Source organism: Gossypium arboreum, chromosome 1 (genome assembly GCF_025698485.1).
Source record: "Gossypium arboreum isolate Shixiya-1 chromosome 1, ASM2569848v2, whole genome shotgun sequence".
In the NCBI taxonomy this organism is placed as follows: Eukaryota; Viridiplantae; Streptophyta; class Magnoliopsida; order Malvales; family Malvaceae; genus Gossypium; species Gossypium arboreum.
In genome coordinates, this window is record NC_069070.1 from 5,534,529 (window position 1) to 5,560,580 (window position 26,052).

At 31.0% G+C, this 26,052-nt stretch overlaps 1 protein-coding gene across 1 annotated transcript; it reads right to left on the reverse strand.

Moving 5' to 3' along the window:
• Nucleotides 1–17,531: 17,531 nt before the first annotated feature.
• On the reverse strand, nucleotides 17,532–21,068 carry LOC108482445 (high-affinity nitrate transporter 2.1-like). Its single transcript, XM_017785578.2, has 3 exons — nucleotides 20,214–21,068; nucleotides 19,989–20,104; nucleotides 17,532–18,392 (listed from the first exon to the last, which is right to left on the reverse strand). The coding sequence occupies exons 1-3, from the start codon at nucleotides 21,021–21,023 to the stop codon at nucleotides 17,726–17,728; spliced, it is 1,593 nt and encodes a 530-aa protein (XP_017641067.1). The 5' UTR covers nucleotides 21,024–21,068; the 3' UTR covers nucleotides 17,532–17,725.
• Between the last annotated feature and the right edge of the window lie 4,984 nt (nucleotides 21,069–26,052).

Consider the following 26,052-nt stretch of genomic DNA (forward strand, 5'->3'; position numbering starts at 1 on the left):
GAGATGAGGCTCGGGATGCCTTTCTCCAAATGATGAACAATTGGTATACTGAATTTATTCGAGCAAATCCAAATGCTCAACCTCCTCCACCCTCTCATATACCTCAGGCGATTCCTGTAGCTACTCAAGGCATAGATTTGGTAAGAATGAACAAGCCTCCGGTTGACAATATTCGAAAACATGGGGCCGAAGAGTTTAGGGCAAAGGTCAATGATGATCCTGAGAAAGCCGAATTCTGGCTTGAAAATTCTACCCGTGTATTTGATGAGCTCTCATGTACACCTGAGGAGTGCTTAAAGTGTGCTGTATCGCTTTTGAGAGATTCGACCTATCACTGGTGGAAGACTTTGGTAGCAGTGGTGCCAAAAGAAAGAGTTACTTGGGATTTCTTCCAGGAAGAATTTAGAAAGAAATACATAAGTCAGCGATTTATTGATAAAAAACGGAAGGAGTTCCTTGAATTGAAACAGGGCAAGATGTCTGTGGCAGAGTATGAACGCGAATTTGTGAGACTCAGCAAGTATGCCCTGGAATGTGTGTCCACCGAGGCCATTATGTGCAGAAGGTTTGAAGATGGGCTCAATGAGGACATTAAAGTGCTTGTAGGAATTTTAGAGTTGAAAGAATTTGTAGTATTGGTTGATCGAGCTCTTAAAGCCGAAGAATTGAACAAAGAAAGAAGAAAAGCTGCTATTGAGGCTCGAGATGCCAGAAAAAGGCCGATAAGCAAGCCATTTCAATCTCAATCAAAGAGGCCTAAAGAGACAAACCCTCGAATGACAGTTTCAACTGGGGATTCACACAGAGGTTGTGGTAGAGCATATTCGGGGTCTAAAACTCAAGCTACTTCGGTGGCAAGTGTGGGTAATGTGCAACCTAGAAAGCCAGAGTGTCAGCAGTGTGGCAGGCAACATTATGGTGAGTGTTGGGGAACCGAGCGAGCTTGTTTCAAAAGTGTTCTCATGAGCATTTTATTAAAGATTGTCCGGAGAAAGTTAAAGAAGAAAGATTTCAGAGTGCTAGACAGAATACCACCGCTAGTAGAAGTAGACCACCGAGAAATATTGGAGGTGGGACTAGCAGTAAAACTACGATGAAAGATTCAACGGCAAGATCAGAAACTAGAACACCTGTTAGAGCTTATGCTATACGTGCCTGAGAAGATGCATCATCTCCCGATGTTATTACTGGTACATTTTCTCTTTATGATACTATTGTTATTGCATTGATTGATCCTAGGTCCACTCATTCCTATATTTGCATGAACTTAGTATCTAATAAAAAGTTGCCTGTTGAGTTTACTGAGTTTACGATTAAAGTGTCGAACCCCTTAGGCCAATATGTGCTAGTTGACAAGGTTTGCAAGAATTGCCCATTAATGATTCAAGGTTACTGTTTTCCGGCTAATTTGATACTGTTACCATTTGACGAGTTTGACGTTATCTTGGGAATGGACTGGTTGACATGTGAAAATGGAGAAATTTTATGGGGTGAAACAGATGAATCAAATAAATTGCCTATGGCGATTTCGCACATGTCTGCACAGAAATACATGAGGAAAGGGTGTGAAGCTTATCTAGCTTATGTAATGAATACTGAGTTGCCTCAACTGAAGTTTGAATCAATACCGATAGTCTGTGAGTTTCCAGATGTATTTCCAGAGGAATTGCCTGGGTTGCCTCCGAACAGAGAGATAGAGTTTGCCATTGATTTGTTGCCGGGTACTGCACCGATTTCGATTGCTCCATATAGAATGGCTCCGACTGAATTAAAAGAATTGAAGGCTCAGTTGTAGGAGTTAACAGACAAGAGATTTGTGAGACCGAGTTTCTCTCCCTGGGGTGCTCCTATATTGTTCGTAAAGAAGAAGGATGGTTCAATGAGACTTTACATTGATTACCGTCAGCTTAATAAGGTGACTATAAAGAACAAGTACCCATTGCCAAGGATTGATGATTTATTCAATCAGTTAAAGGGGGCCACAGTGTTTTCAAAGATCGATTTAAGGTCTGGTTACTACCAGTTGAGAGTTAAGGAGTCGGATGTGCCGAAAACCGCCTTTAGGACAAGGTATGGACATTATGAGTTTCTCGTGATGCCTTTCGGCTTAACAAATGCTCCAGCTATATTTATGGACTTAATGAATTGGATCTTTCGGCCATATTTGGATAAGTTTGTAGTAGTGTTTATAGATGACATTCTAATTTATTCTCGGGATGAGTCTGAACATGCCGAACCCTTGAGAACCATATTGCGATTTTGAGAGAAAAGAAACTGTTTGCTAAGTTCAAGAAAAGTGAGTTACGGCCGTGAAGTCGGATTTTTGGGACATATAGTCTCGGTGATGGTATTCGGTGGATCCAAGCAAGATTTCTGCGATCATTGATTGGAAACCGCCAAGAATGTATCCGAGGTTAGAAGCTTTTTAGGCTTAGCACGGTATTATAGACGTTTTGTTGAGGATTTTCGATGATTGCCTCTCCTATGACTAAGTTGTTGCAAAAGAATGTTAAGTTTGAATGGACTGATAAATGTCGTGAGTTTTGAAAAGTTGAAAGCACGATTGATTGAAGCACCAATTTTAGTACAGCCTGAGCCAGGAAAGGAGTTCGTAATTTATAGTGATGCATCATTGACAGGCCTTGGATGTGTGTTGATGCAAGAGGGTAAAGTGGTAGCTTATGCTTCGAGACAGTTAAAACCGCATGAGAAGAACTATCCTACACATGATTTGGAATTGGCCGCTATTGTCTTTGCCTTGAAGATTTGGCGACATTATTTGTATGGTGAAAAATGTCAAATTTTTACTGATCACAAAAGTTTGAACTATTTGATGAATCAAAAGGATTTGAATCTGCGACAGAGGAGATGGCTTGAATTATTAAAGGATTATAATCTAGTGATTGATTATCATCCGGAAAAGCAAATGTGGTTCTTGGCGCCTTGAGCAGAAATTTCTTTTACTTTGAGAGCCATGAATACGGGTTAGCATTGTCGATGATGGGTCAATCTTAGCAGAGATGAGGGTTAAACCGTTATTTCTCCAGTTGATTTGTGATGCTCAAAAGGATGATAGTGAGTTGCGAACCAAGAGAACTCAAAGCGAATCAGGTTATGACTCAGATTTTCGAGTTGGACCAGATGATTGTTTGATGTTTCGAGACAGGATATGTGTACCAAAAAATGATGAATTGATTCATAAAATATTACATGAGGCGCATAGTGGCTGTTTATCAGTTCATCCTGGTAGCACAAAAATGTATAATGATTTAAAGAAGTTGTATTGGTGGCCAGGTATGAAAAGGGGCATTTCTGAATTTGTAACCAAGTGTTTGATCTGTCAACAAGTAAAAGCTAAACATCAAGTGCCTTCAGGATTACTTCAACCGGTAATGGTGCTCGAGTGGAAATGGGACAAGATTACCATGGATTTTGTAACCGGTTTGCCTTTAACTCCTAAAAGAAGGATCTTTGTCTGGGTAGTGGTTGATAGATTAACAAAGTCAGCCCACTTTATACCAAGACGCACTGATTTCTCACTTGATAAATTAGCGAATTATATATCGCTGAAATTGTGAGGTTACACGAGTACCTATGTCTATAATATCGAGATAGAGATCCGAGATTTACCTCGAGATTTTGGAAAAAGTTACAAGAAGCTTTGGGTACAAAATTGAACTTTAGTACCGCGTTTCATCCACAAACAGATGGTCAATCGGAAGCGTAATCCGGTACTCGAGGATATGCTTAGATCTTGTGTCTTAGAATTTGGAGGTAGTTGGGAGAAATATCTATCTTTGATTGAATTTGCCTACAATAACAGTTATCAGTCAAGTATACAAATGGCACCGTACGAAGTCCTGTATGGTCATAAGTGTCGGACTCCTTTATATTGGACCGAACTTAGTGAGAAACAGATTCACGGAGTTGATCTAGTTAAAGAAACCAAGAGAAAATAAAAGTAATTCGGGATTGCTTGAAAGTCGCTTCAGATCGACAAAAGTCATATGCGATTTAAAAAGAAAAGAGATTGAATTTCGGTGGGTGATAAAGTGTTCTTGAAGGTGTCACCATGGAAAAAGATTCGAGATTTAGCCGAAAAGGCAAGTTGAGTCCGCGTTTTATTGGGCGTCTGAGATTCTGAGAGGATTGGACCAAGTGGCATATCGGTTGGCCTTACCGATGAATTAGAAAGAATTCATAACGTGTTTCATGTATCAATGTTGCGACGTTATCGTTCGATCCTTCACATGTGATTTCTCCAACGAAATTGAGATTCAATGGATATGACCTATGAGGAGAAACCAATAAAGATTTTGGCTCAAGAAATTAAGCAGTTAAGAAATAAAAGTATAACCTTAGTGAAAGTATTGTGGCACAGACATGGGATAGAAGAGGCTACGTGGGAACTCGAGGAAGCTATGAGGAAACAGTACCCGAACCTCTTTACCGGTAAGATTTTAGGGGACGAAAATCTCTAAAGGGGGGAAAGATTGTGACAACCCGAATTAGGGCCTAATCTGAATAGTGGTTTCGTGACCACAAATTCGAGATAGAAATAATTGTTTTATAATTATTTTGGGGTTTATGATATGATTTCATGATTTCATGAAAATTTCGTGATGAAATTCTGTGCATTTCGTGCTTAAGTTGAGAATTGGGACTAAATCGAATAAATTGTAAAACTCGTGTTTTAGAAGTTTTTAGTATGAAATTGCTTTGGGATATTAATTAGGAGGTCTTAAATAGAAATTTCACCCATTCTTAAGTTATGGACAAAAGTTGGACATGGAGGGAATTTTTTGAAAGTTTAGTAGTAAGTGCATTTTGGTCATTTGTATATTAAATGAAATAAAATGGGAAAAATAACACAAAATTGGTTATCATCTTCATTAGTTGCTGCTGAAAATTTCTCTCCTCCATAGCTAGGGTTTCTTCAACTTTCAAGCTTCATAGTAAGTGAATTCAACCCCGTTTTTAATGTTCTTCACATTTTTAAAATCCTCGTAGCTCGGTTTACTTATTTCTACCATTAGTTCAAATTAAGGTTTATGTTTAAAAATTTTCCCATGAATGATAGGCATGTATTTTGTTGTTTGATGATAGAATATGAATGTTTGAAGTTAGGGGAACGATCTTTTCTAAGCGATTTTTAATGAAAACGAGCAAAACGGCATAATCGATAAAAATATCTATTGTGCATAACTATGTGTTAGAGTGAGAATTTGATGTTGCCATAGAAGAGAAAAATGATCAGTAGGTCATTAAACATAAGAATAAGGGCTGAAATTAAATTTCCGAGCCTTGGGGAAAAATTGTAATTTTGTAAAAGTTAGGGGGCAAAAATGTAATTTTTGTAGAATGTGATTTTTGGATTAAAATAAATATTTTGAGTGTTAAATGAGCTAAATATGTTGATATAGATCAAGAAAGGCGTGGAATCGACCTCGAACGGGGAAAGGAGAAAGTTTTGGACTAAATTGCAAAATTCCATATTTTGCACCGAGGTAAGTTGTATGTAAATAATACATAAATTTCATTTACATTTTATATTTCAGCCTATTTTATATATATTAGCTGATGTTGAAGTATAAATAGACTATTGAAAGAATGGAAATAAATAATAGAGAGAGAGAGATCCCGGTTGAACATTCGGAAAAAAAAAATCGAACAAAATAGATGGTACGTAGCTAGGTCACATGTATGGTGCCGAGTGCACATCATGTGTACAAGAAGGCTACGAGATACTATATAGTAGCTAGGTCACATGTGTGATACGGGATGTATCCCATGTAGACAAGAGAGCTACGTGAGAGATAAATGTAGCTAGGTCGCATGCGTGATTCCAAGTGAAGGACACCATGTAGACAAGAGAGCTACGAGACAAATCGGCTAGGTCGCATGAGTGGTACTAAGTGTTCACCATGTGTACAAGAGAGCCAATTAAATGAAATATTATGGTGGGGTGTGTCTTTGAAACCATCAAGTATCGAGGATTAATCCAATTGTTCAACGGGATGGTTTTGTGGTGACATTGTAGTCGTGGACCTACACTTGTGATGCATGAAATGTGGTGAAAATGATTTGTGGTATATATATATGTAAATTAAAAATGAGGTTAGTATAAAGAAGGTGTGAAAGAGTGAAATTAGCATTGGAACTGTTTTGGACAGTAGCAGTAATGTGATTTTGAAAATTCACCAAAAACATAAGGAATTTAGTTAGAGGTTGAATGAGATGTTAAATTAAATCTTAATGAGTCTATTTTCATATAAAAGAAACAGAGAAAGAAAAGGAATTCTATATTTCAAGATATTTACAATTGTGTGACACCTGTTCAGGATGACTATGTGATCCCTTGTTTAAACTTTGAAAAATCATTAAAAATTGTACAAAACAAATTAAGAAATATAGTTTATATGCATAAATTCCTTATTGAGTCTAGTTTTAAATGAAACAGGTTTCATGGTTATTTGAATTGTGTATTGAGAGAAATTAAATTCGTAATGAACAGAGGTCAGATCAGTTGAGCTATGTAACAGGGAAACTTTAACTAATAAACTGTACTAATTGGCTGAACCAAAATTCTAGAAAAAATTAGTAAAAATTTTATGAGTCTAGATTCAGGAAATTTTACGGATTTGAATTTCAAGTTTCGTAACTTGAGTTATGATTTATTTAGTGATCATGACGCAGGAGGGACAGCTTGATCAAATTGGAGTATACAATAAAATTAAAAATATGATATAATTGAGTTATGTTGTAAACATATTAGATTTCTTATTTGTTATTTATATACTTACTTACTAAGCTATAAGCTTACTTTCTTTTCTCTCCTTTGTCTTATAGTGTCGTTCAGCTAGCACAGAGTCGAGATCGTAGAAGATCCGCCGCACTATCAATATTCTTGGTATCTGAACTCAACATTTTGAAATATGGCATGTATAGCGAGACTTAGTTATTTTGTTAAGTGTCCTAATTGTCTAGGTTAAAATTACTACTTATAGTATCAAACTAATCATTTTGTACGAAGTCTTTGAAGTTGGTTTGTATTGTTAATGGCATATGTTGTAATGATCAAATTGCACGTCATATTTTTGTTGGGTTTTGTTTAATAGTATATACTATAATTTGTTAATACCTCGTACCCTGTTCCGGTGAAGGATACGGGTAAGGGGTGTTACATTAAGTGTGGAATATGTTTATATATATGAACCAACTTGGTGGTTATCAGATGATTGAATTAATGCTCTCCCTTACGTGCAGGGGTGCAAATCCAAACCCACTAGGTTAAGGGCACACCTGCACGACGTAAGCGACGCAAAATGTTTGGACCGATCCATAGGCCCTTCTATGCTTGCGGATAATTTAGCCTAATAGAACTTATTTGTCTCCAACATAATTAGCCTCCCTAGGAATATGTCTTACCACCCAATGCTCTGTATTTCCCTAGGAATATGTCTTACCACCCAATACTCTGTATTATGTAGCAACTGCTAAATTCGTCTGACCAGAGCTGAAAACAAGTTATCTACAGTAGCCAGCTCAACACATTTACCTCTTCCATATCAGTAGAAACCATCTTGGCAATCCAATCTAGAACATGATTAGCCTCCTTAGGAATATGTCTTACCACCCAATGCTCTGTATTCTGTAACAACTGTTGATTCGTCTAACCATAGCTGAAATCAATAGCTACAGTTTTCCTTTAGATATCCATTCCCTTAGATGATTTCTCACCACTCTCCCTGCGGATGCAAAACCTGTATTCAAATTAATTGTCCCGTCAATATGCAAGTGAACCCAATTATCTGATAAAGAATTTCTCTGAATGGTGGTGATACTTTTATTATTATTTGATATTTAATAATACTTACAGAATTGAGAATGTTTTTTTATCATGATGTTTTGAAATATTATGTCTATCAACTAATGATTATAGATTAAATATAGATTATTAACATTGATAAGGGACAAAGTGAGAAAGTGAAAATTATTTGAACTTCATGTGATGGCTTGATGGTCAAGGGTATTCATTACCCCAAGTGTGGCATGGGTTCGAGTCGCGCTAGTCGCGTTTGTTGTTCAAGCTTTGCCCTGTTATTATAATTCTTTGGAAAAAATGAATTATTTAATAGACGATGAGATACTATTATAATATCTATATTTTAAATTAAGATATATTTTTCATTTCCTTTGAAATTTCCTTAAATTATTATTAATTATAATATCTCTTTTAATAAACATTGTACAAACAAAAATATTTAATATTGTACAATTAATTTAATTATGATTTTAAATTTTTATAATTTTTATACAAAGCTTACTTTTATCCGAAACTTTTCTCGTCTTTAAATTAGAGGAAAGTAAGGGTTTAAGCATGATCAAATCTATGTTTTCTTAATTATTGTAATAACAATAGTGTCAAATATAACAAAATTGAAATTATTTTATTTTATTTTATAATATTTTATATATTTAATTATTTTAATAAATACTACTTACATTGCTTATTATGTTACCCCATTGTTATTAGAATAAAATATTATTATTTTATTTATAAGAGAGGATGATAATTTTTTTAAATTTTATCCCATTATTTTGTCAAAATAAGAGAATAAAATTTTATCACTAACTATATATATATATATATATATATATATATATATTTATATTTATATTAGTTTTGGTTACTAATATCAAACTACCATTTTTATTTTATAGGGTTACTATGTTTATTAATTATAAATGTTTTTTTTTACCATTCATAGTTAATTAGTTACGTAATTTTATTTTCACAAACTAGAAAATCTTGCTTAATATTTTGTTAATACTTTTTTAAATTTATAAATAACTTTTTCTTTTTGTTTTTTCTCTTGTATTTATTTTAATTTCTTTATACACAGTCATAATTTTCACAAACACAACAAAATTAAATAGCCGTGAGATGTGGTGTGATACAGTGATAGTTGTTTACCTCATCCCTTAACTATGAGATTAGGGGTTCGGTCTCTACCCATGAGAATAAATCATATTTCAAATGCTAGTTGTTTACCTCTTTGGAGAGTACCCACAACAAGAGTATTAGTCACTGCTATTGACATAAAGGGAGTGAAAAAAGTTATGTGACAAATTTCTAAAAAATGATTTAAAAACTTAAAATGTGGCTTTGATTAAAATGATAAAGTTGAAGGAAAATTTTGAGGTCTTAAGTTTAAATTCTATCACGTGTATGTATTTTTTAAGTTGTATGTAAAAAGATAAAAATACCCTCAAAATTATTTGTTGTTTCATAAAATTACTGGGCTTTTGAAAATATTTATCTTTCAATTTTAGTCTTTTTGACACAATACTTATAACTACTCATAGCTCCTCGCAACCCATAAATAAAAGGATAATGCATTTTAGCACACTCGAACACACATATTCCTACATTGACAACATTATTAATGCCAATCGAGTTAAAATTCAATTCATCAACTTAATTTTTTTTAAAAAAAAAAAAAACTAAACATAAACTCGATTCGATATAATTCAACGACACCTCCAAATCTTTTGAGGTTATCATCGTTGTCTATTTTAATTACACAAATTATATATTTAATTATATGTGCATATATATTATATGAAAAAGAAAATGATAGTACACGTCATTATATAATCATAAAAACAAGTCAATAGTCAGATAAAACAAAACAATAAGTTAAAAGAAAAATGGCAGATAAATGTGAAGTTAATATAAAATGAGAAAACAATAAAATAAAATGTGATGAAAATGAACAAACTAACCAGACATGTGAGATAATTGAAAAGTCAAACAATAAAGCATTTTCTAATATTGCAACAGTGGCTGCCCACTAAATAAAAATATTAATGTAAAAACAACTGTGAGGTTAGACTTTTGAAAATTTTGGATTATTCTTATTAACATCCCCAACTACTATGGACTCTCTTACACTGCTTTTCTTTCTATTGAGTTTCATATTTTATAATAATAATAATAATTAAAAAAATGTAAGATGATGAAGCCATTTCGATATGTACGGCTTTGAATACATCAGCAAGTTTTGAATATGTACTTTCATGTGTACCCTTTGATTTCATTATCATTTTCATCATCAACTTGGGGGAGGCTCCATCTTGTTTCTTCCAAAGATCTTTGATCATGCAATCATTTTTGTACAGACTCCAATTTACATCAGCAGTTGGTGAAGATGTACTTGTCATGATGTGCCACCCTCCCTCCATTTTGGCATAATTCTATAACAAGGGTCAAAACGCAATTTTACTTATATATTAACATAAAATTTATCAAAATTTAAATGTTTTAGAGAGGTTATACTACCTTTGTATATGTATATGAGGGCATAATTATCAAGGGCAAATTTTGGGGGCTGGCAGGGTGTCTCTCCTAAAATAAATTTTTTATCATTTTAAATTTCAAAAATTTTAAATTAATAAAAATAAAATTATATTTTGGTTTCTTAAAATGATAAAATTTAAATTTAAATTTTTAAAAATTATATTTTACTATTGTAACAATTATAATTTAATTTCGACCCCTTAAAGAAATTTTCTGACTTTATCCCTGAAAATCAAAATAAGATCCTTAGTTGAATGGTATAATTTCACTTTGGTGAGTCTATGATAAAAATAGTTTATCTTAATCATTTTAGTCTTTTTTTTAGATGAAAACATTACAATTTTGTTCCTTCCAAAAGATAAAATTTTGATTTAAATTATTTTTAATACAAAATGTTTAACTTTAATCTCTTTAATTTTTTGCTTTATCTCAGCTTCCTTCGTATAATTCGTAATTTTACCTTTTCTTTTATTGAAAAAAATCTAACTAATCTAACTTCCTAATACAATCATTCATCAATCCTACTATTCCTATAACTTCCTAAAATATGCTCTAGTTTGATCCTAGCTTTGTGCTAAGTTATATTGTGTTACCTTGTGTAAAGAAATTTTAATGGTTTCTAAAAAGTTCCATGAAAGCTCCTGAAAGACAAAGAGATTTCTATTCTTCTATATTCGCCATGCTAGCGCCCCAAAAAAGGTTGACCATGAAACCCCATTCTTCAATCTTCATCTTTAATTTTCTAAATTTGTCCTAATCCATTCCGAGAGACTTCCTGAGAAAATACATCTTAATATGGTAATATGACATGCATTTTAATATTTTTTGAAGTACGACAAATATTATATCTTTTATCTTTTTAAATATGTAAAATAAATGACTGAAAAAAATAAATGACAATTTATTTGACGGAACTTGTAGAAAAAGTTGACATCGTGATTGAAAATATACATCTCGAGAAGTAAAAGACTAAGAAATGATGAAACTATAATAAAAGGACTAGATTAGTCAAAAACACATAATGCAGGGGCTATCTATAAAATTTAATCATCTCACCAACTCAAGCAAATTTTTCCTAGATCTTTCCTCGCTATATATATATATATATAACTTCTAGTACACGTATTTTACGCGGAAAGATTAATGTAAAACAATTTTTAACAATAGCAAAATCGGCCGATTTAAGTTGAATTAATTTAATAATATGATCCTAACTTCAGAAATAAAGAAATAAAATTAATATGATTGTTAAATTTGAATAATCCAATCTTAAAAATTAATTAAAGTATTTAAATTTAAATTTAAAATTAAATCAAACTCAAAATAATTTAAAACCATGGTGGTTACTGCTTACAGTTATGGCGCATCTCACGGTGATGGTGGCGGCCGTACTACCAGCTGACTTAGCCCTGGATAACGCCTAGCATCACGGACACCCGCCGTGGTCTAATAAGTTGTCTATTTTAAAACCTTTTTATCAATTAATATATAAAATAATATGAAAATGATAACAAATTATCATTATATGGACCGTACATTTATTTATGCAACAAACCGTACTAATCACGACTTTTATGTATTTTTAATATTTTCCTTTTCTAATAATGGCGGTCCATTGTCTTCTTTATAAAGCAAAAGCAGGCAAGCCTACGTGCCAATGACTTTGACAATAGAAAACTTTTAATATTGGCCAAACTTTACATAAAGTCCCTATACTATACGTTTTTCTTTATGGATTGAATCATTTATTACAATTTGGCCCTTTCTAATTCCTTCACTTATTGAAATAAAACTAACTTTTTTCTGTCAATTATCAACATAAACCCTTATATTATAAGTTATAACCGGACGTCTCTTCAAATTACGGTAACGGTAAAGTGTCAGCTACTTTGAGCACATTAGTTCCCTGTTTTATCAAGATTACTCTTAGCTTCCATGCATATTGGAGTATGAATGTAATGCATAAAGAATTTATGGCTTAATTTTCTTGGATTTGAAGTTCCATAAAATTTTGGGATTATTTAATTATATATACTTGAATTCTTGTAGTCCCTTTGATAGGAAAATTCATCACCCTTGAGACCTAGAGACACAACTTTGTTAGTATTTTGTTAAAAGAATTTTGCTTCACACGTTCGTTTAAATATCATATTTAGTGGACTCATATAATCTACAGAAAACATATTGAGAAGAGTTTTTAGTGACATCAATCAATCCATCACATTTAGTAAACTCTCGTTTAGCCTCCTTAAGTTGACTCCAACTGTTCCCTAAGTTGACACTTGTCAACTTATCTCGATACTTGTACTCAACGGTTAGAGTCCACATCCAACCTTCTTTCTTCTATAAATATCTCTTTAATACTATGGTAAAAGTGCATGAGAATAGAGGCAAATCTAGGGGGGTTGTCAGGGTCTCTGGCCTCCCCTAAAACGTAAAATTACTATTCAAGACCTTAAATTTTAAAAAATTTAAATTAGTAAAGGTAAAATTAAGCTTTGTCCCTTAAAATTATAAAAAAATAATTTAATCCTTTAAAAATTATAAAGATATAAACTATAAAAATTAAATTTTCATCCAACCTCAAAAAATTATTCTGACTTCGTCCCTGCATGAGAACACAAGTAACCTTACTCTACCAACCCCTCTCCCTCAATGATGTGAATCGTCATAATAAGCAACCCCTATCTTTTGTGAACCCCTCTCCCTCAATGATGTGAATCGTCATAATAAGCAACCCCTATCTTTTGTGTTGAACAATAAGTTTCTTTATGGAACATATAAGTGATTGTTTGAGTATATAAGATCTTTTTTATGTTAAACATGTATATTTTAATTAAGATTTGATTAAATTATGGTTTGAACATTTTAGTTTGCTCAAATTTAAAATTTTAGCTTCCGTTCTTCATGGCATAATATTAATATAATGTTCTAATTTTTTTTACATGTCATTTGTTAATCTAAATTTTTTAAAAAAATTAAAGTTTATGCAAATAATTAACACCATTATTATATATTCATGCTAAAATGCTATTCAAACATTCGTCGGCATTTTAACTGACTTAAACTAACTAACTAACAACATAAAAACGAAACGTCAAATTATGATAAATTAAAATATAGGAATTTAATCTAAAATTTAAGTATATTAGAGATATTAAAATTATAATTTAATGTTAAAACTATTTAATGATTTATCGTCTCAGTTTGTTGGTAAAAAAAAAAGTAATGATGTGAAAATTTTAAAATAAATTATGATTATGTTTTTAATGATAAAATCAATTGTGGTATATATATCCCAAATCTACAGAAATATAAAATCTCAGTGGTTATGAAATTTCTTATTTGATGGCTTTTGTATGATATAATATGTATATATATTGCTTATGCTGCTGTCTACATTTGTCGTGATTTTTCTTTTTTCATACGTCAATTTTGATGTTATGGTACGTGATTTGATGCTCAAATTGAAAATATATATATATATATATATATATATATATATATAAAAAGTGATTAAAGTTTTCGACATTTTCTGTGTTTTGTCATTTTTTTAAAATTTAAAATCTCATATCTAATTATTTAAATTATTTAATTAAATTTATTAATTTGATATTTAGTATTTATGTAATAAAAGAAAAGAACTTTTATGATAATTATATTAATTAACAATTAAAATTTGAATTTTTAATTCAAATTACAATAAAAAATAAGAAAATTAAATTTAAAAATTACGAAGGAGCATCAAAACTAGGAGCATATTACCCTTCTGATAATTGCTAATTTATGAGAATAACAACTTAATTAATAATATATTTTTGCAGATTATTAATTTAATTAACATGGCCAAGTTGAATTATTTTACTTTTTCCTTTCCTCTTTCTCTCTATATTTTCATGTGCCAAGTTGCTATGGTTATTTTCAATAATATGTTTAACAGAAAGAAGAAAAAAAGTCTCTCATGAATAAAATAACTAATTGTAGAAGTTGTAAATATGGTTAGGTAGTTATTAAGTTTGTTTATGTAAAATTTGAATGTCAATAATGATAATGAATCGTAAAAAAAGAGAAGAAAATAACACACAAAATTTTATATGGAAATCTTTTTGAGAAAAAACAGTAGAAGAAATTTCACTATATCGAATTTGAATGATATAAGAGAAGTATATGCTATGTCTATTTATAGGTTTATAAAACCATATTCTAATCAAAGTCTAATAGAAGTAATACAGTAAAGTTAAAATACATCATTCTAATTAAATATCAAATAGAGGAAGTAAACTTCTGTACAGATTTTATTTGCCCTAGTTGATTTCCTTATCTTGCTACTTGTATTCTATTTTAACAGGAATTTAAATCACACAACTTTAACAGTTTAATAATCGTTAAATTTATTTAGTAAACTATTAGTAGAATAGTGTATATAAATCAACTATTGTAAGCTTATTGAATTAAATCGAATAAGTAATATTTTTTACACTTAAATCGATTATTTTCTCATTCCAATCTATTATTTCCTTATTTAATTAAGTAAATTAGAGATTGTAATGCTCTAACCTAATGCATTTGCTAATTTATTTTGATGTTTTTGTTGGGGATTTTGAATTTCATAATACAAAGTTGTCTTTTACATTTTTATTTATTTATTCTACTGTTTTAGCAAACATTTTTTGGGGGGTCAACTTTCTAGAAGTCAGACTAAGTTGATAACTACATGGCATCCTATCCCTTAATTCCTCCCAATTTGCTGAGACACCAAGCGAAAAATCATATCAACTCAAACATGGATTAATGAACCCAAATTAAACAAATATTTTCTAGACTTTTACATCATATTTTAAATAGATTCCTTCTAATCACATTTTGGGTGAGTTGGGTTTAATTTCATCCGAATTTTTAAATCGTTCGTAATGAAGTATTAATGTTGTATTTAAATAGGGTTAATTGTATTAAATATTTTTAAACTGGGACTTAGATTTTAATTGAGTTATTAAAATATCAGCATTGTGTTAATCAGGTTATTCCACCAGTCTAACATTAACTTAAGTGTTAAATGACAACTTAGATATAATATGGAGTATATTTAAAATAACGTGGATCAATTTTTAAGCATGTGTATATGTTTATTGCATAGACAGTTTAGATCTAATGTGTTAAAAATTACAATATCATTAAAATTTAAGATATTTTTTAACATGTTAGATCCAATTTGCTCATACGATTAGTATAGATGTGTTTTAAAATTGATTTACTTAAAACTGAGTTAATACTTAAATACCCAAGCCAACAACTATTGATATGCTATTGATAATTTGAGAATTCAATTTGAATGTTTTGAAGTTTATAGATTAATTTAGAATATGGGTCATAGTTCAAGGACATACAATGTAATTAACCCTTGTACATATATAATTTAAAGCGGCTATAGATATAACCAACGTCCAATGGTCATCTTCAAATTTTGAAAACTTTGCATTATGTATTTTAATTATTATTTTTAAAAATTTTAATTAGAATCTTTCAAAATATTAATTAAGTCTCTAAAAGTTTGAAAAATTTTAATTAGACTCTAAATTTTTTTGAAAGTTCTCATTAATTCCTCGCAATTTTTAAAACTTTAATTAAACTATTTATTAAAAAAACTTATTAAGTTTCTAACATTTTAAAAATTTTAATAATGATATTTTCTGAAATTTTTGAAAATTTTAAGCAACACTTTAAAATTTAAGGTGTGTTTAATAAATTATTGAAAATTTTATTTTCAATTATTTAATTTTAATTTGTGTTCGATAACCATATTAACTTTTTACTTAATACAAATTTTTAACAAAAAAGTGTTGAACATGATAAGTAGATAATTATACATCACTTAATGTGGAAAATATTAAATTAATTTTATTTTTCAAAATCTTATTTTTAAAATAAATTATTTCATCATTTTATTAAAATTAAAATATTCAAATTTTATTTTAATTTTTATCCAAAACTAATCAAAATAAAATAAAAATAACATATTAATAAAATTATTTAGTAAATATTATAATTTAAATGCAGTGCTGATAAAATTTAATATTAAAATTAAAACTTGAATTTTCAATAGTTGATTTTTCAATTTATCTATCATGGGATCATAATTTAGAAATATACTGCAAAAGCAAAAGCAAAGGCAATTGAACGATTAGCAATCTTAAGCTATTGGGCCTCCTTGAGGAAGAAGTTGGATCTTAGGCTATCCCATGAGCTTTGGGCTTTCCATATGAGTAAGGTAATTTGATGTGATCCAATTCAAATGATTATTTTTTAATGATAAATTCATTGAAAGGAAAAAAATAATAATAATAAGCACTTGTTATAGATGATGAAGGATAAGCTCCATCAACACAATAAAAGTTTTAGCCTCAGCATCAGTAGAACATTATGACACATTGACAATTGGCTTTGTCTCAACTTAAGTACGATATATCTAGAGTGATAGCAAGCACCTAATACGATAAGAAAATCAACCCCGGATGGCCCAAATTGGCAAGTGAAAATCAACAAAATAATTAAGCATTCACCAAACTAGAGAGAATTACAACAAAATTATCCCTAAAATCACTTGTAAAACTAAGATTAAATGCATAAGCAGGACTAAAAACCGTGCTACAAGAGTAGATAAAAATTTTTAAAACTGAAGACTTATTAAACAATGGAAAAACAAACAAAAAAATATAAAACTTAAACAACACGAATCCAAATTAACTTGTGAAATCATTTATTATTCTGAAAGACTCTCAAACATATTAAGAAGTTTACGAAGAGTCACCCACTTTCTAAGAAAAACTACTGGTGGCCGGTGGAGTTTTAACGAATTATAGACATCGTCATCTGTCCATCATAACTTGTGAAGACAAAAAAGATATCTAATTGAATAAATCTGTAAACCGAAAAGAGAGAAAACATGTGTAATAAATGAAAAGAATAAAAAAAAGGGTTGATGAGAGGGGAAAAAGGCAACCGATAGTTAGCCCGGAGACTAGGATGATGCTGGGCATAACAAAAGATAATGAAACAAACTCCTTGAGGAAAAAGAGAGAAACTTTTAGGACTTTTCCACTATCACTTTTTCAAATGATTTTTTTTATTTGATGCATTTCGATAAATAAATTTATGCATTACAAAAGAAATATTAAAATTAAATTCACTTAATTTTATTTATATATATATATTATACACTGGTTTAGGTGCATGTAGTTGCACATAAACAACTAGCAGGTTTAACCAACAAAAGATGTAAAGGAAGAAAACAGATACAACATTTCTCATTAGTGACCAAGAAAGATGAATAGTTATTACTGGTCATATTTCCTCTTGGGTTGGAGACTAAACATGGGACGGGGTTGTATTAGGCGGTGTCGGTGCGGAAGTCACGCGCTTCCCGCGCTCCGACCGGCTATTCTCGGCGAACTTCAGGCTAGCTGAGTGCATGCCTTTTTTCTTTTCGTCCTCGTTCCACTCCGAAGAGTAATAATGTTCCTCGGTTGATCTCGCTACGTCTTTTGAAGGCGGAAGGAACATGCTTCCCCATTGCGGGAAATGGACCAAGCTGACGGGCAAGGTGCAAGCCACGATCATGACGCCCATCCACGTGAGACCCGCGGCGGTCGAGAAACTCGACGTTGAGAAGAAAATCAACTGCGTCAAACCGGACCCGAAGTTGCCACCTGCGCCGGTTAGGCCGGAGATGATCCCCAAGGACCGTCGTGAGACGAAGGGGATGATGCCGAAAGTGGCACCGCATGCGGCTTGGGCTCCGATGGAGAAGAGGATCATTGCCAAGATAGCAATGGGGAGTGTATTAGCACGGCCTAGCCAGATACAAAAGGCACCTCCAAATGTTTGGAGGATCCATAGGACCCATAGCCGGCCTCTCATGCCGAATAGCTGAGCAGCTTTGTCGGATGCGTAGCCACCAAAGGGACGAGCCACGAGGTTTGCCATACCAAAGGTGGCTGCAATGATACCTGCTGTGTGGAGCTTGAGATTGAACCTGTTGATTGAAATATATTTTATTGTTCTTTATTTTCTCTTAATAAATAAATAAAAAATGTACATATTTGCAAGGTTAAATTCTGGCTTTCGTCCCTGCATCATACTCAACCAGAGGATTTAGTCCATTGATGCGGTTAAAATTCTAAACCCAAATTTTTTTTATGTCATTTAAATTAGAGATAAAGAAATATTTAATTTTTAAATTTGACAACTTTCTTACTTGGTCTCTAATTGTTATCTAGTCCTCGAAATTTGATAACTATTTTTCAACATGGTTCTTAAACTTAAATTTTGATCTAGTGATGATGTGGTACTAAAATATTATGTCACATCATCACCTGCAATTTTCTTAAAAGTAATTTTTTTAATTTCATGTGTTAACATACATCTCCACACCTTAATGAAATCTAAGTTTAGAGATCAAATTAGAACTAATGTAGATCAAAAAAGGTCTAGGGACCCAATTGAGAAAAATTGTCAAGTTTAGGGACTAAGCATTCCTTTATACCTTTAAATTAAGATTATTAAAATAGTTATTTTACGCTTATGTGCCATCTAAAAGATATATAGTTTAGCCAAATTTGAGTAATTTACATTTTAAGTCACCGAACTTAACATTAACTTTTGTTGAAGTCACAAACTTTTATTTGATCAAATTATATCATTTAACTTCATTATTAACAAAATAGATTAGTTATGGCAACTTCTTTAATTAATTTTAAAGTAAAACATTTATTTTAAATAAAATCTTCCAGATTTTCGTGTTGAGACATGTAGGCATTTAGAGAGAACTTTTTTTTTTGGTAAGAATCACTTAACTGAGTTAATAAGAATGTATTAATTTGTTAATAATAGAAGTTCAGTGAGGTAATTTGATAAAAAAAATAAAGGTTTTTGATTTACGAAAATTAATGTTAAATTAAATGATCTAAATGTAAATTATCCGTCAATTTTTTTATGCTATTCAATTATTATGATTTAGAGGTGTTCATTGGCTGGATTGAGTTCGAGTCAGGCCTATGATATTTGTAAAGGCTTAACTTACTCGTTTTAGACTTGTCCATATTATTTTTAATTTAATATTTGATTTTTTAGATGGTTTTTCTTTTATTAAAACATTAAAATTAACAACTTAATATATTTTAATATTTACATATTATTTATTTTATTATATATTTTATTTTATGTGATATAAATTATATAATATATAAAATAAAATAAAAATATATTACAAAAGTATAAAATGGGTCAAGCTCGGGTCTTCAATGTTGAAGCCCAAACTCGGTCCACATTTTAAATTTGCCTCTCTTTTTTTGTCGAAACCTATTTTTCAAATTATATACTTTTATCTAAACCCTCACATATTTTGGGATACCTTGGAACTTGAGTAAATAATCCAAACTATTAACAATATTATGATTAGTAAAATATTTATTTTTCACTAATATCTCATTCTTTAGAAAACTATTTTAGACTCTTTTTTTTTTTTAAAGTTCTCATATCAATCGGATAAGGAGTAAATGAAATTATATGTAAAATATAAAAATTAAATAGTCAAGAATATAATCCAGGGACTAAAATCAGGGAAACTTACCTGTCGTAGAAATATTCAGCAATGACATTATCAGTCGACAATTCAACTCCCATAGAGTAGCCATAGAGAAGGAAGAAAATCCAGGTCCTGTAATTTGTGACAGCATACCATAGCACCTGAAATGGTAGTAGCATTCGCATTTTGGAGTCGACAATCAGGTGATTACAAATTTAGATTACGTTGGATGAAATAGGAAAAACTTTATATTCTTATCTGGATACTGACCTTTCCGAATTTATCCTTAGCAACATCACCCTTCTTTTGTAAACTGCTAAGGTTCCCATCAGGCAAATCTTGACCAAGGGTTAACACCAAGATCCCCATAATGACATGAAGCCATCCAGGAATGAAGAAAGCAATTCTCCATGCGGTAAATGGAGTAGCACCAGCTCGTCGTATAATGTCATAAACTAATGGCATTAAAAGCTGGGTTGCACCACCTCCCATGTTACCCCACCCGGCTGCAGTCCCGTTAACCAGCCCTATGATCTTACTATTGAACATCGTACTCATCCAATACTGGCACGAGACAAACGTCGCGAGCGAGAACCCGATCATGAACCGGACCGCAATGTAACCCCCCGCGTCGGCAACAAACGACATGCAGAACACGGTCGGTGCCGACAACATGATCAAGAATGCGCACCCGTAGCGGGGGCCCAAGAGGTCGCAAACCGCGCCCATCACGAGCCTCGAGAATATACTCCCCGAGACGGAAGCGACCCCGGCGTTGCCGATGTCTTGTTTCTTCAAGTTGAGGTTGTCGCGGATGATGGGGACGAGGGGTGCGGCGGCGAAGGTGGAGACGAAGCAAGTGAAGAACGATATCCACGATAAGTGGAACGTTCGCATGTGGGGATTGGCGAAGGAGAAAAGCTTGAACACTTTGGCTTTGTGCTCGGAATCGACCGGCAAGTCGAAGTTGGCCGTTGTGTCGGTCGGGACCATCGGCGAAGCAACTGATGAGGCGAAAGCCGGTTCCCTGCCGGTGACTCCATGCATGGAGCTTCCTGGGGATCCCTCAATGTCACTCATAGTCACACAAAAATATTACCAAAGAAATACTTCGATTGTTGTTTTTAGAGTAGAGGTGAGTTGTTTGGTATTTATAGTGATTGTCGTTGACATTTCAGGAGGCGTTTAAAGAGCTAATCGGATTCCCAATGGTCAAGGATTATTTTAAAGGAAAATTTATGGAGAAGAATCTTTAATTGTGTCTTTAGTGTTTATATTTTTAGGAATTTTAGAATAAAGTCCATCTATTTTTATATTGAGGAATTTAATTTTTTATTTGTTTGATTTCTTATGTAATTTAATTTTTTCATTTTACTCTATGTACTTTGCAATCCTAACCAAAAGGGTAGCAGTTCAATTTGTTAGGTCAAATCTATTATCAGTCTCATACTATGTATAAATTATGAATTTAATCACTATTCTACAGTTTAATCAGTTTTAGCCATTATACTATTCAGATTTTGAATTTCATTTTGTCTTAAATGGTAATAGTTAAGTCTACATTAATTAAAACGCATGTGGATTTTTATAAATATTACGTAAAACAGTAAATTGATATGAAATTATATATGTTAAATTATTGAGTATTACCATTTGAGTCAATATTGAAATTTTATGAACTGGAATTAATCAAATTAGAATATAAGGATGAAATTCATAAATTACACATAATACAAGGACTAATAGTAGAATTTGATCAAATTTAAATTTTACATTTTAATATTTTAATATTTGATTTAAAAATATGTTCAAGATTAAAGGAAATGAGTTAACAGTTCTTTTTTCGATAAACAATCTAGAAATTAAAAGCAAAGGATTAATTTTAAAATTCTAAAGAGTAGAGGGATTAAACTCAAATTTAGACCTAGAAAGGAATCCACTTTGCCGCATCTAGCTGGAAATGTCTCGTCATATATCCCAAAGGATCAAATAGACTTTGTTTCAATGGTACCTGCTGCTTAATTACCTCACTAACCTCGAAACGATAATGAGCGGCGGAGTAAGGGAATTTCGCAGGTGGCCCGCCCTTTTTTTAATTAGAGATAATAAAATTGTACTTTGATGTACTTAAAAATAATAACAATTTAATTTAATTTTTTTAAATTATAAAGATATAATTATTAAAATAGTAAAAATTATATTTTTACGATCTTAAGAAATACCATTTAATTTAAAAAAAAAAAGAAATTTTTCTTCAAGCTATTTGTTTTTTATCTTTTGTTTTGTTCAGCGACGATGCTAACTATCGGGTTGGCTATCGCCCGCTTTTTTTCTCTTCCATCAATCCTTTATTTTTTTTCTTTTTCTAATTCACTACGCATGTCTTCTCTCTTTTCAATTTGCATATCTATTTTGTGGGTATCTTTGTTGTCTTCAGAAGTTGTGATGGACAGATGACAGTGTTTATCATTCGTTAAAACTTCACTTGCCACCAGTAGTTTTTCTAGGAAAGTGGGTGGCTCTTCGTCAACTTTTTAATCTGTATCTATTTTGAGAGTATTTTAGAATAATAAATGATTTCACGTGTTGATTTGGACCCGTATTGTCTTAAGTTTTATATTTTTTTTATTTTTTTTTCCATTTTTTAATAAGTCTTCAGTTTTAGAAGTTTTTGTTTGCTCTTGTAGCACGTTTTTTAGTCTTGCTCATGCATGTAATCTTAGTTTTACAAGTGATTTTAATGATGATTTTGTTGTCGTCCTCTTTAGTTTGGTGAATGCTCGATTCTTTTGTTGATTTTTACTCCCCGCTTTGGACCAGCTGGTCTGATTTTCTTATCGTATTAAGTGCTTACAATTACTCCAGATACATTGTGCTTGAGTTGTAACAAAGTCAATTGTCAACATGTCATAATATTCTATTGATGTTAAGATTAAAACCTTTATTACATTGATAGAACTTGTCGTTCACCATCTACAACGAATATTTGTTATTTTTTCCTCTAAATTATATAATTCCATTCATAGAATAAATTAATAAATTTACGTTTTAAAAAATATATATACCATATAATTGACCTCCAAAGCAATTATAACTTCAGTCAATGCGACAATCAATGATTATTATTATTTTTCTAAGTTAACACTTCACTTTTAGAGCTTCAGAGGGTATCACTAGTATATATATATATATATATATATATAATTGAAAGAACACAAGTAATAAAATGAGTTCAATTTTGGTATATGAAGCATGGAAATTTTTCCATATATATATATATATATATATATATTTGTTACATATTAAAAGGGTAGTCGGCACTTTTTCAACTCTCAGCTTTAAATATTTCACATAGAAAGTTCGAAAATTGTTTTAGTTATAAATGAATTATAAATTTTAAAGAGTGAAAATGTAATTTTATTATCATATTAATTTATAATTAGATAAAATAATACAATATGTAAAGTTATTAAATTATTAATAAATTTATATTTTGGTCTCTCAAATTCAAAAAGTTACAAAATAGTTATTGAACTATTTAAAATTTTTATATATAGGCTGTTAAAATCAATGTTGTATGGTCTTCGATGTTCTTACTTATCTGCACCAATTAAAAGCTCTTTTCAGTTTCTCATCTATAGTTCAGTTTTTTCTGTGAAATAGCTTTGAATGTCATGAATCCGCAAACCAAAACCCAAACAATTTTTTTCTCCAATATCTGACAATAATTATCAGATTAACTTATATCTAAAGTATTTTATTCTACTTATCGATGAGTATTAATTCATCGCACCAATTATCAAGTCGTCGCTTAAAGCTTACTAACTGAACTTAAAATAAAAATTTAATAACCCAATACACTAAATAAAAATTTTCCAATCGTTAGTGACAATTTTAATCTTGGAATGAAGAAGAAAAATTTTAAACGATAAACTTCAAAACTAAAAAATTGACGACTTTTTGGCCAAAAGGGACAAACTTACTATAAGAGCCCTAAAACAGTAAAGAAAAGAAGAGGACAAAGAAATTAAGTACACTGTCTTTACCTGGCATCCTTCAAACGATTTTAACAAGTTTTTACTTGAATTTGTGCGTATATAGGTAGGTTAATATTTCATACATTGTCGGTTTATAATTTTATATACCATCACTAAATTAGATCGGAAATAAAGTTAATTTAGTTTTTGTTGAGAGACAGAAGAGAAGTCTTTAAAGTGTTGTTCGTTGGATAATTAATTAGAACCTCAATAATTAAATGTATTATTTTTCTAGAAAGATTTTATCTTTCATACTGTTCGGATTTCGACCCGATTAAGCAACGAACAAGAAAATAGCGAAAAAAATTGAGAAATTGAATACACAAATTTAACGTGGAAAAACCTCTCCAAAGAGGATAAAAAACCACAGGTACAGATAATTTTACTATAATGGCAAAAGAACGAAGAGTACAAAAGATGGAGATTAAGACTAAACCTCGAAAATTCAAAAACAAAGAACCCTCAAAACGTAAACACAAAATTCTCTAAATGTGTTATGAGTTCTAATCTCTAATGGGTGTGTATTTTTCTAAGGTTGTAAAAGAGCCTATTTATAGGCTAAAATCATAGGTCAAATAATAATAAAATAATCTAAACTAATTAGTGTTTGATTAAAACAAGTAAACAGAGTTTAACTGAAAGATTATTTCTCAAATTTGACTGAAAATAGAAGTCATATTTAACACATACTTTATCAAAAATCAGTGTTCCATGAGCGACTGCCCTAAGGGCCTTGTTTATCGAGTTGGGAGTATTTCAACCTTATGTATCTATACGGTCACCCGAAAAGCAATATGAATGTCTCACCCTTACAGGATTCGAACTCTAACCTATATCATATAAGTCACTTATTGAGATATATAATATATATTAATGAATTAATACTGATATACTAAAATAAATAATTTTATAACGTCAATAAATCTTTCAAAGAAAACTAAATTTACTTAAATTCCTTTCAATATTTTCTTTAAAAATCGAAAATAACATTATTTTATTTAATAGTAATGTATACAATTATATATATATATATAGATGACTAGAAAATGCTCGCAAAAATTAAATTACATATATGTCGTCAAGCTAATATTTAGTTGACAAATAAATTACTTAAAATTCTAAAAAATGAAGCAATAATAATAAATTACGCAACCAAATGCTTTTTAGATCTTCTAATATTCGACATCTAAAATAAATTTCAATTAAATATACAGTGAAGCCAGATTAGACCCTAAATAGGGACAGGTTCTTCAAGTGTTATTTTCTTTATATATATTATTTGAATCTTAAATTTTATTAATAACACATCAAATTTCTTATCCTTCAACTCAATATATCAGTAATCAATGCTACGTTTGGTTGTTAATGTAATATCATGAGGAAAATACTTACTTAGCACATGTTTTAAAGTAACTAAATATAAATTAAAGATTAATTAATATAAATTAAAATTTAAAATTAGAAGGACGAATAAAAACTCTTGTAAATTTTTTTTTCTCTGTCACAAATAAGTCATGTGAATGGCTAAACTTTTGCTTTGTCAGTGGTGGTGCTAGCCTTTGGGTTGGTTGTTGGTGGCGGTTTCTCCAACATTTTTTTTTTTGTAGTTTTATTTTATTTTTAATTTCAGTCCACATTACCTTGGTTTTGTCCACATTTTTTATGGTTTTTGTTTTACGCAATCTATTTTATTTGAAAGTAGAGGTGGTTAAATCATAGTGATGGTAATAGATTTAAGATGATGAAGAGAAAAATATGCAATTTAAGACTTAGCCTTTTGTACATCACTAATGCGATGAGTCTCTTGAAGTTTTTAACCGTCTTTTCTTGGTTAATCGGTGTTTATTGTCAGATTGATGTGATTATGGCGAGGTTAGGATGCAAATTCCAACAATTTGATCAAGTTGATATATTTCTAGTTTATTTCCAAATTATGTTGGGTATGGGTCCTACTATGTGGGGAACCCATATTTTCTGTCACAATGTTTTGCCTTCTTTTTGGTTTTGTCAAAAGCCATTATTTTGGGGGGGGCTTTTACGTGGGAGTGGGCAGCATTCTTAAAAGAGAGAAA

Bases quoted from the DNA above. Each gene is read 5' to 3' on its own strand.
- LOC108482445 (XM_017785578.2), bottom strand. From the start codon at position 21,023: ATGAGTGACATTGAGGGATCCCCAGGAAGCTCCATGCATGGAGTCACC. The intron at 20,105-20,213 runs GTCAGTATCCAG...CTACCATTTCAG, and splicing joins CTAAGGATAAATTCGGAAAG to GTGCTATGGTATGCTGTCAC. The intron at 18,393-19,988 runs GTAAGTTTCCCT...TTCAATCAACAG, and splicing joins GCTGAATATTTCTACGACAG to GTTCAATCTCAAGCTCCACA.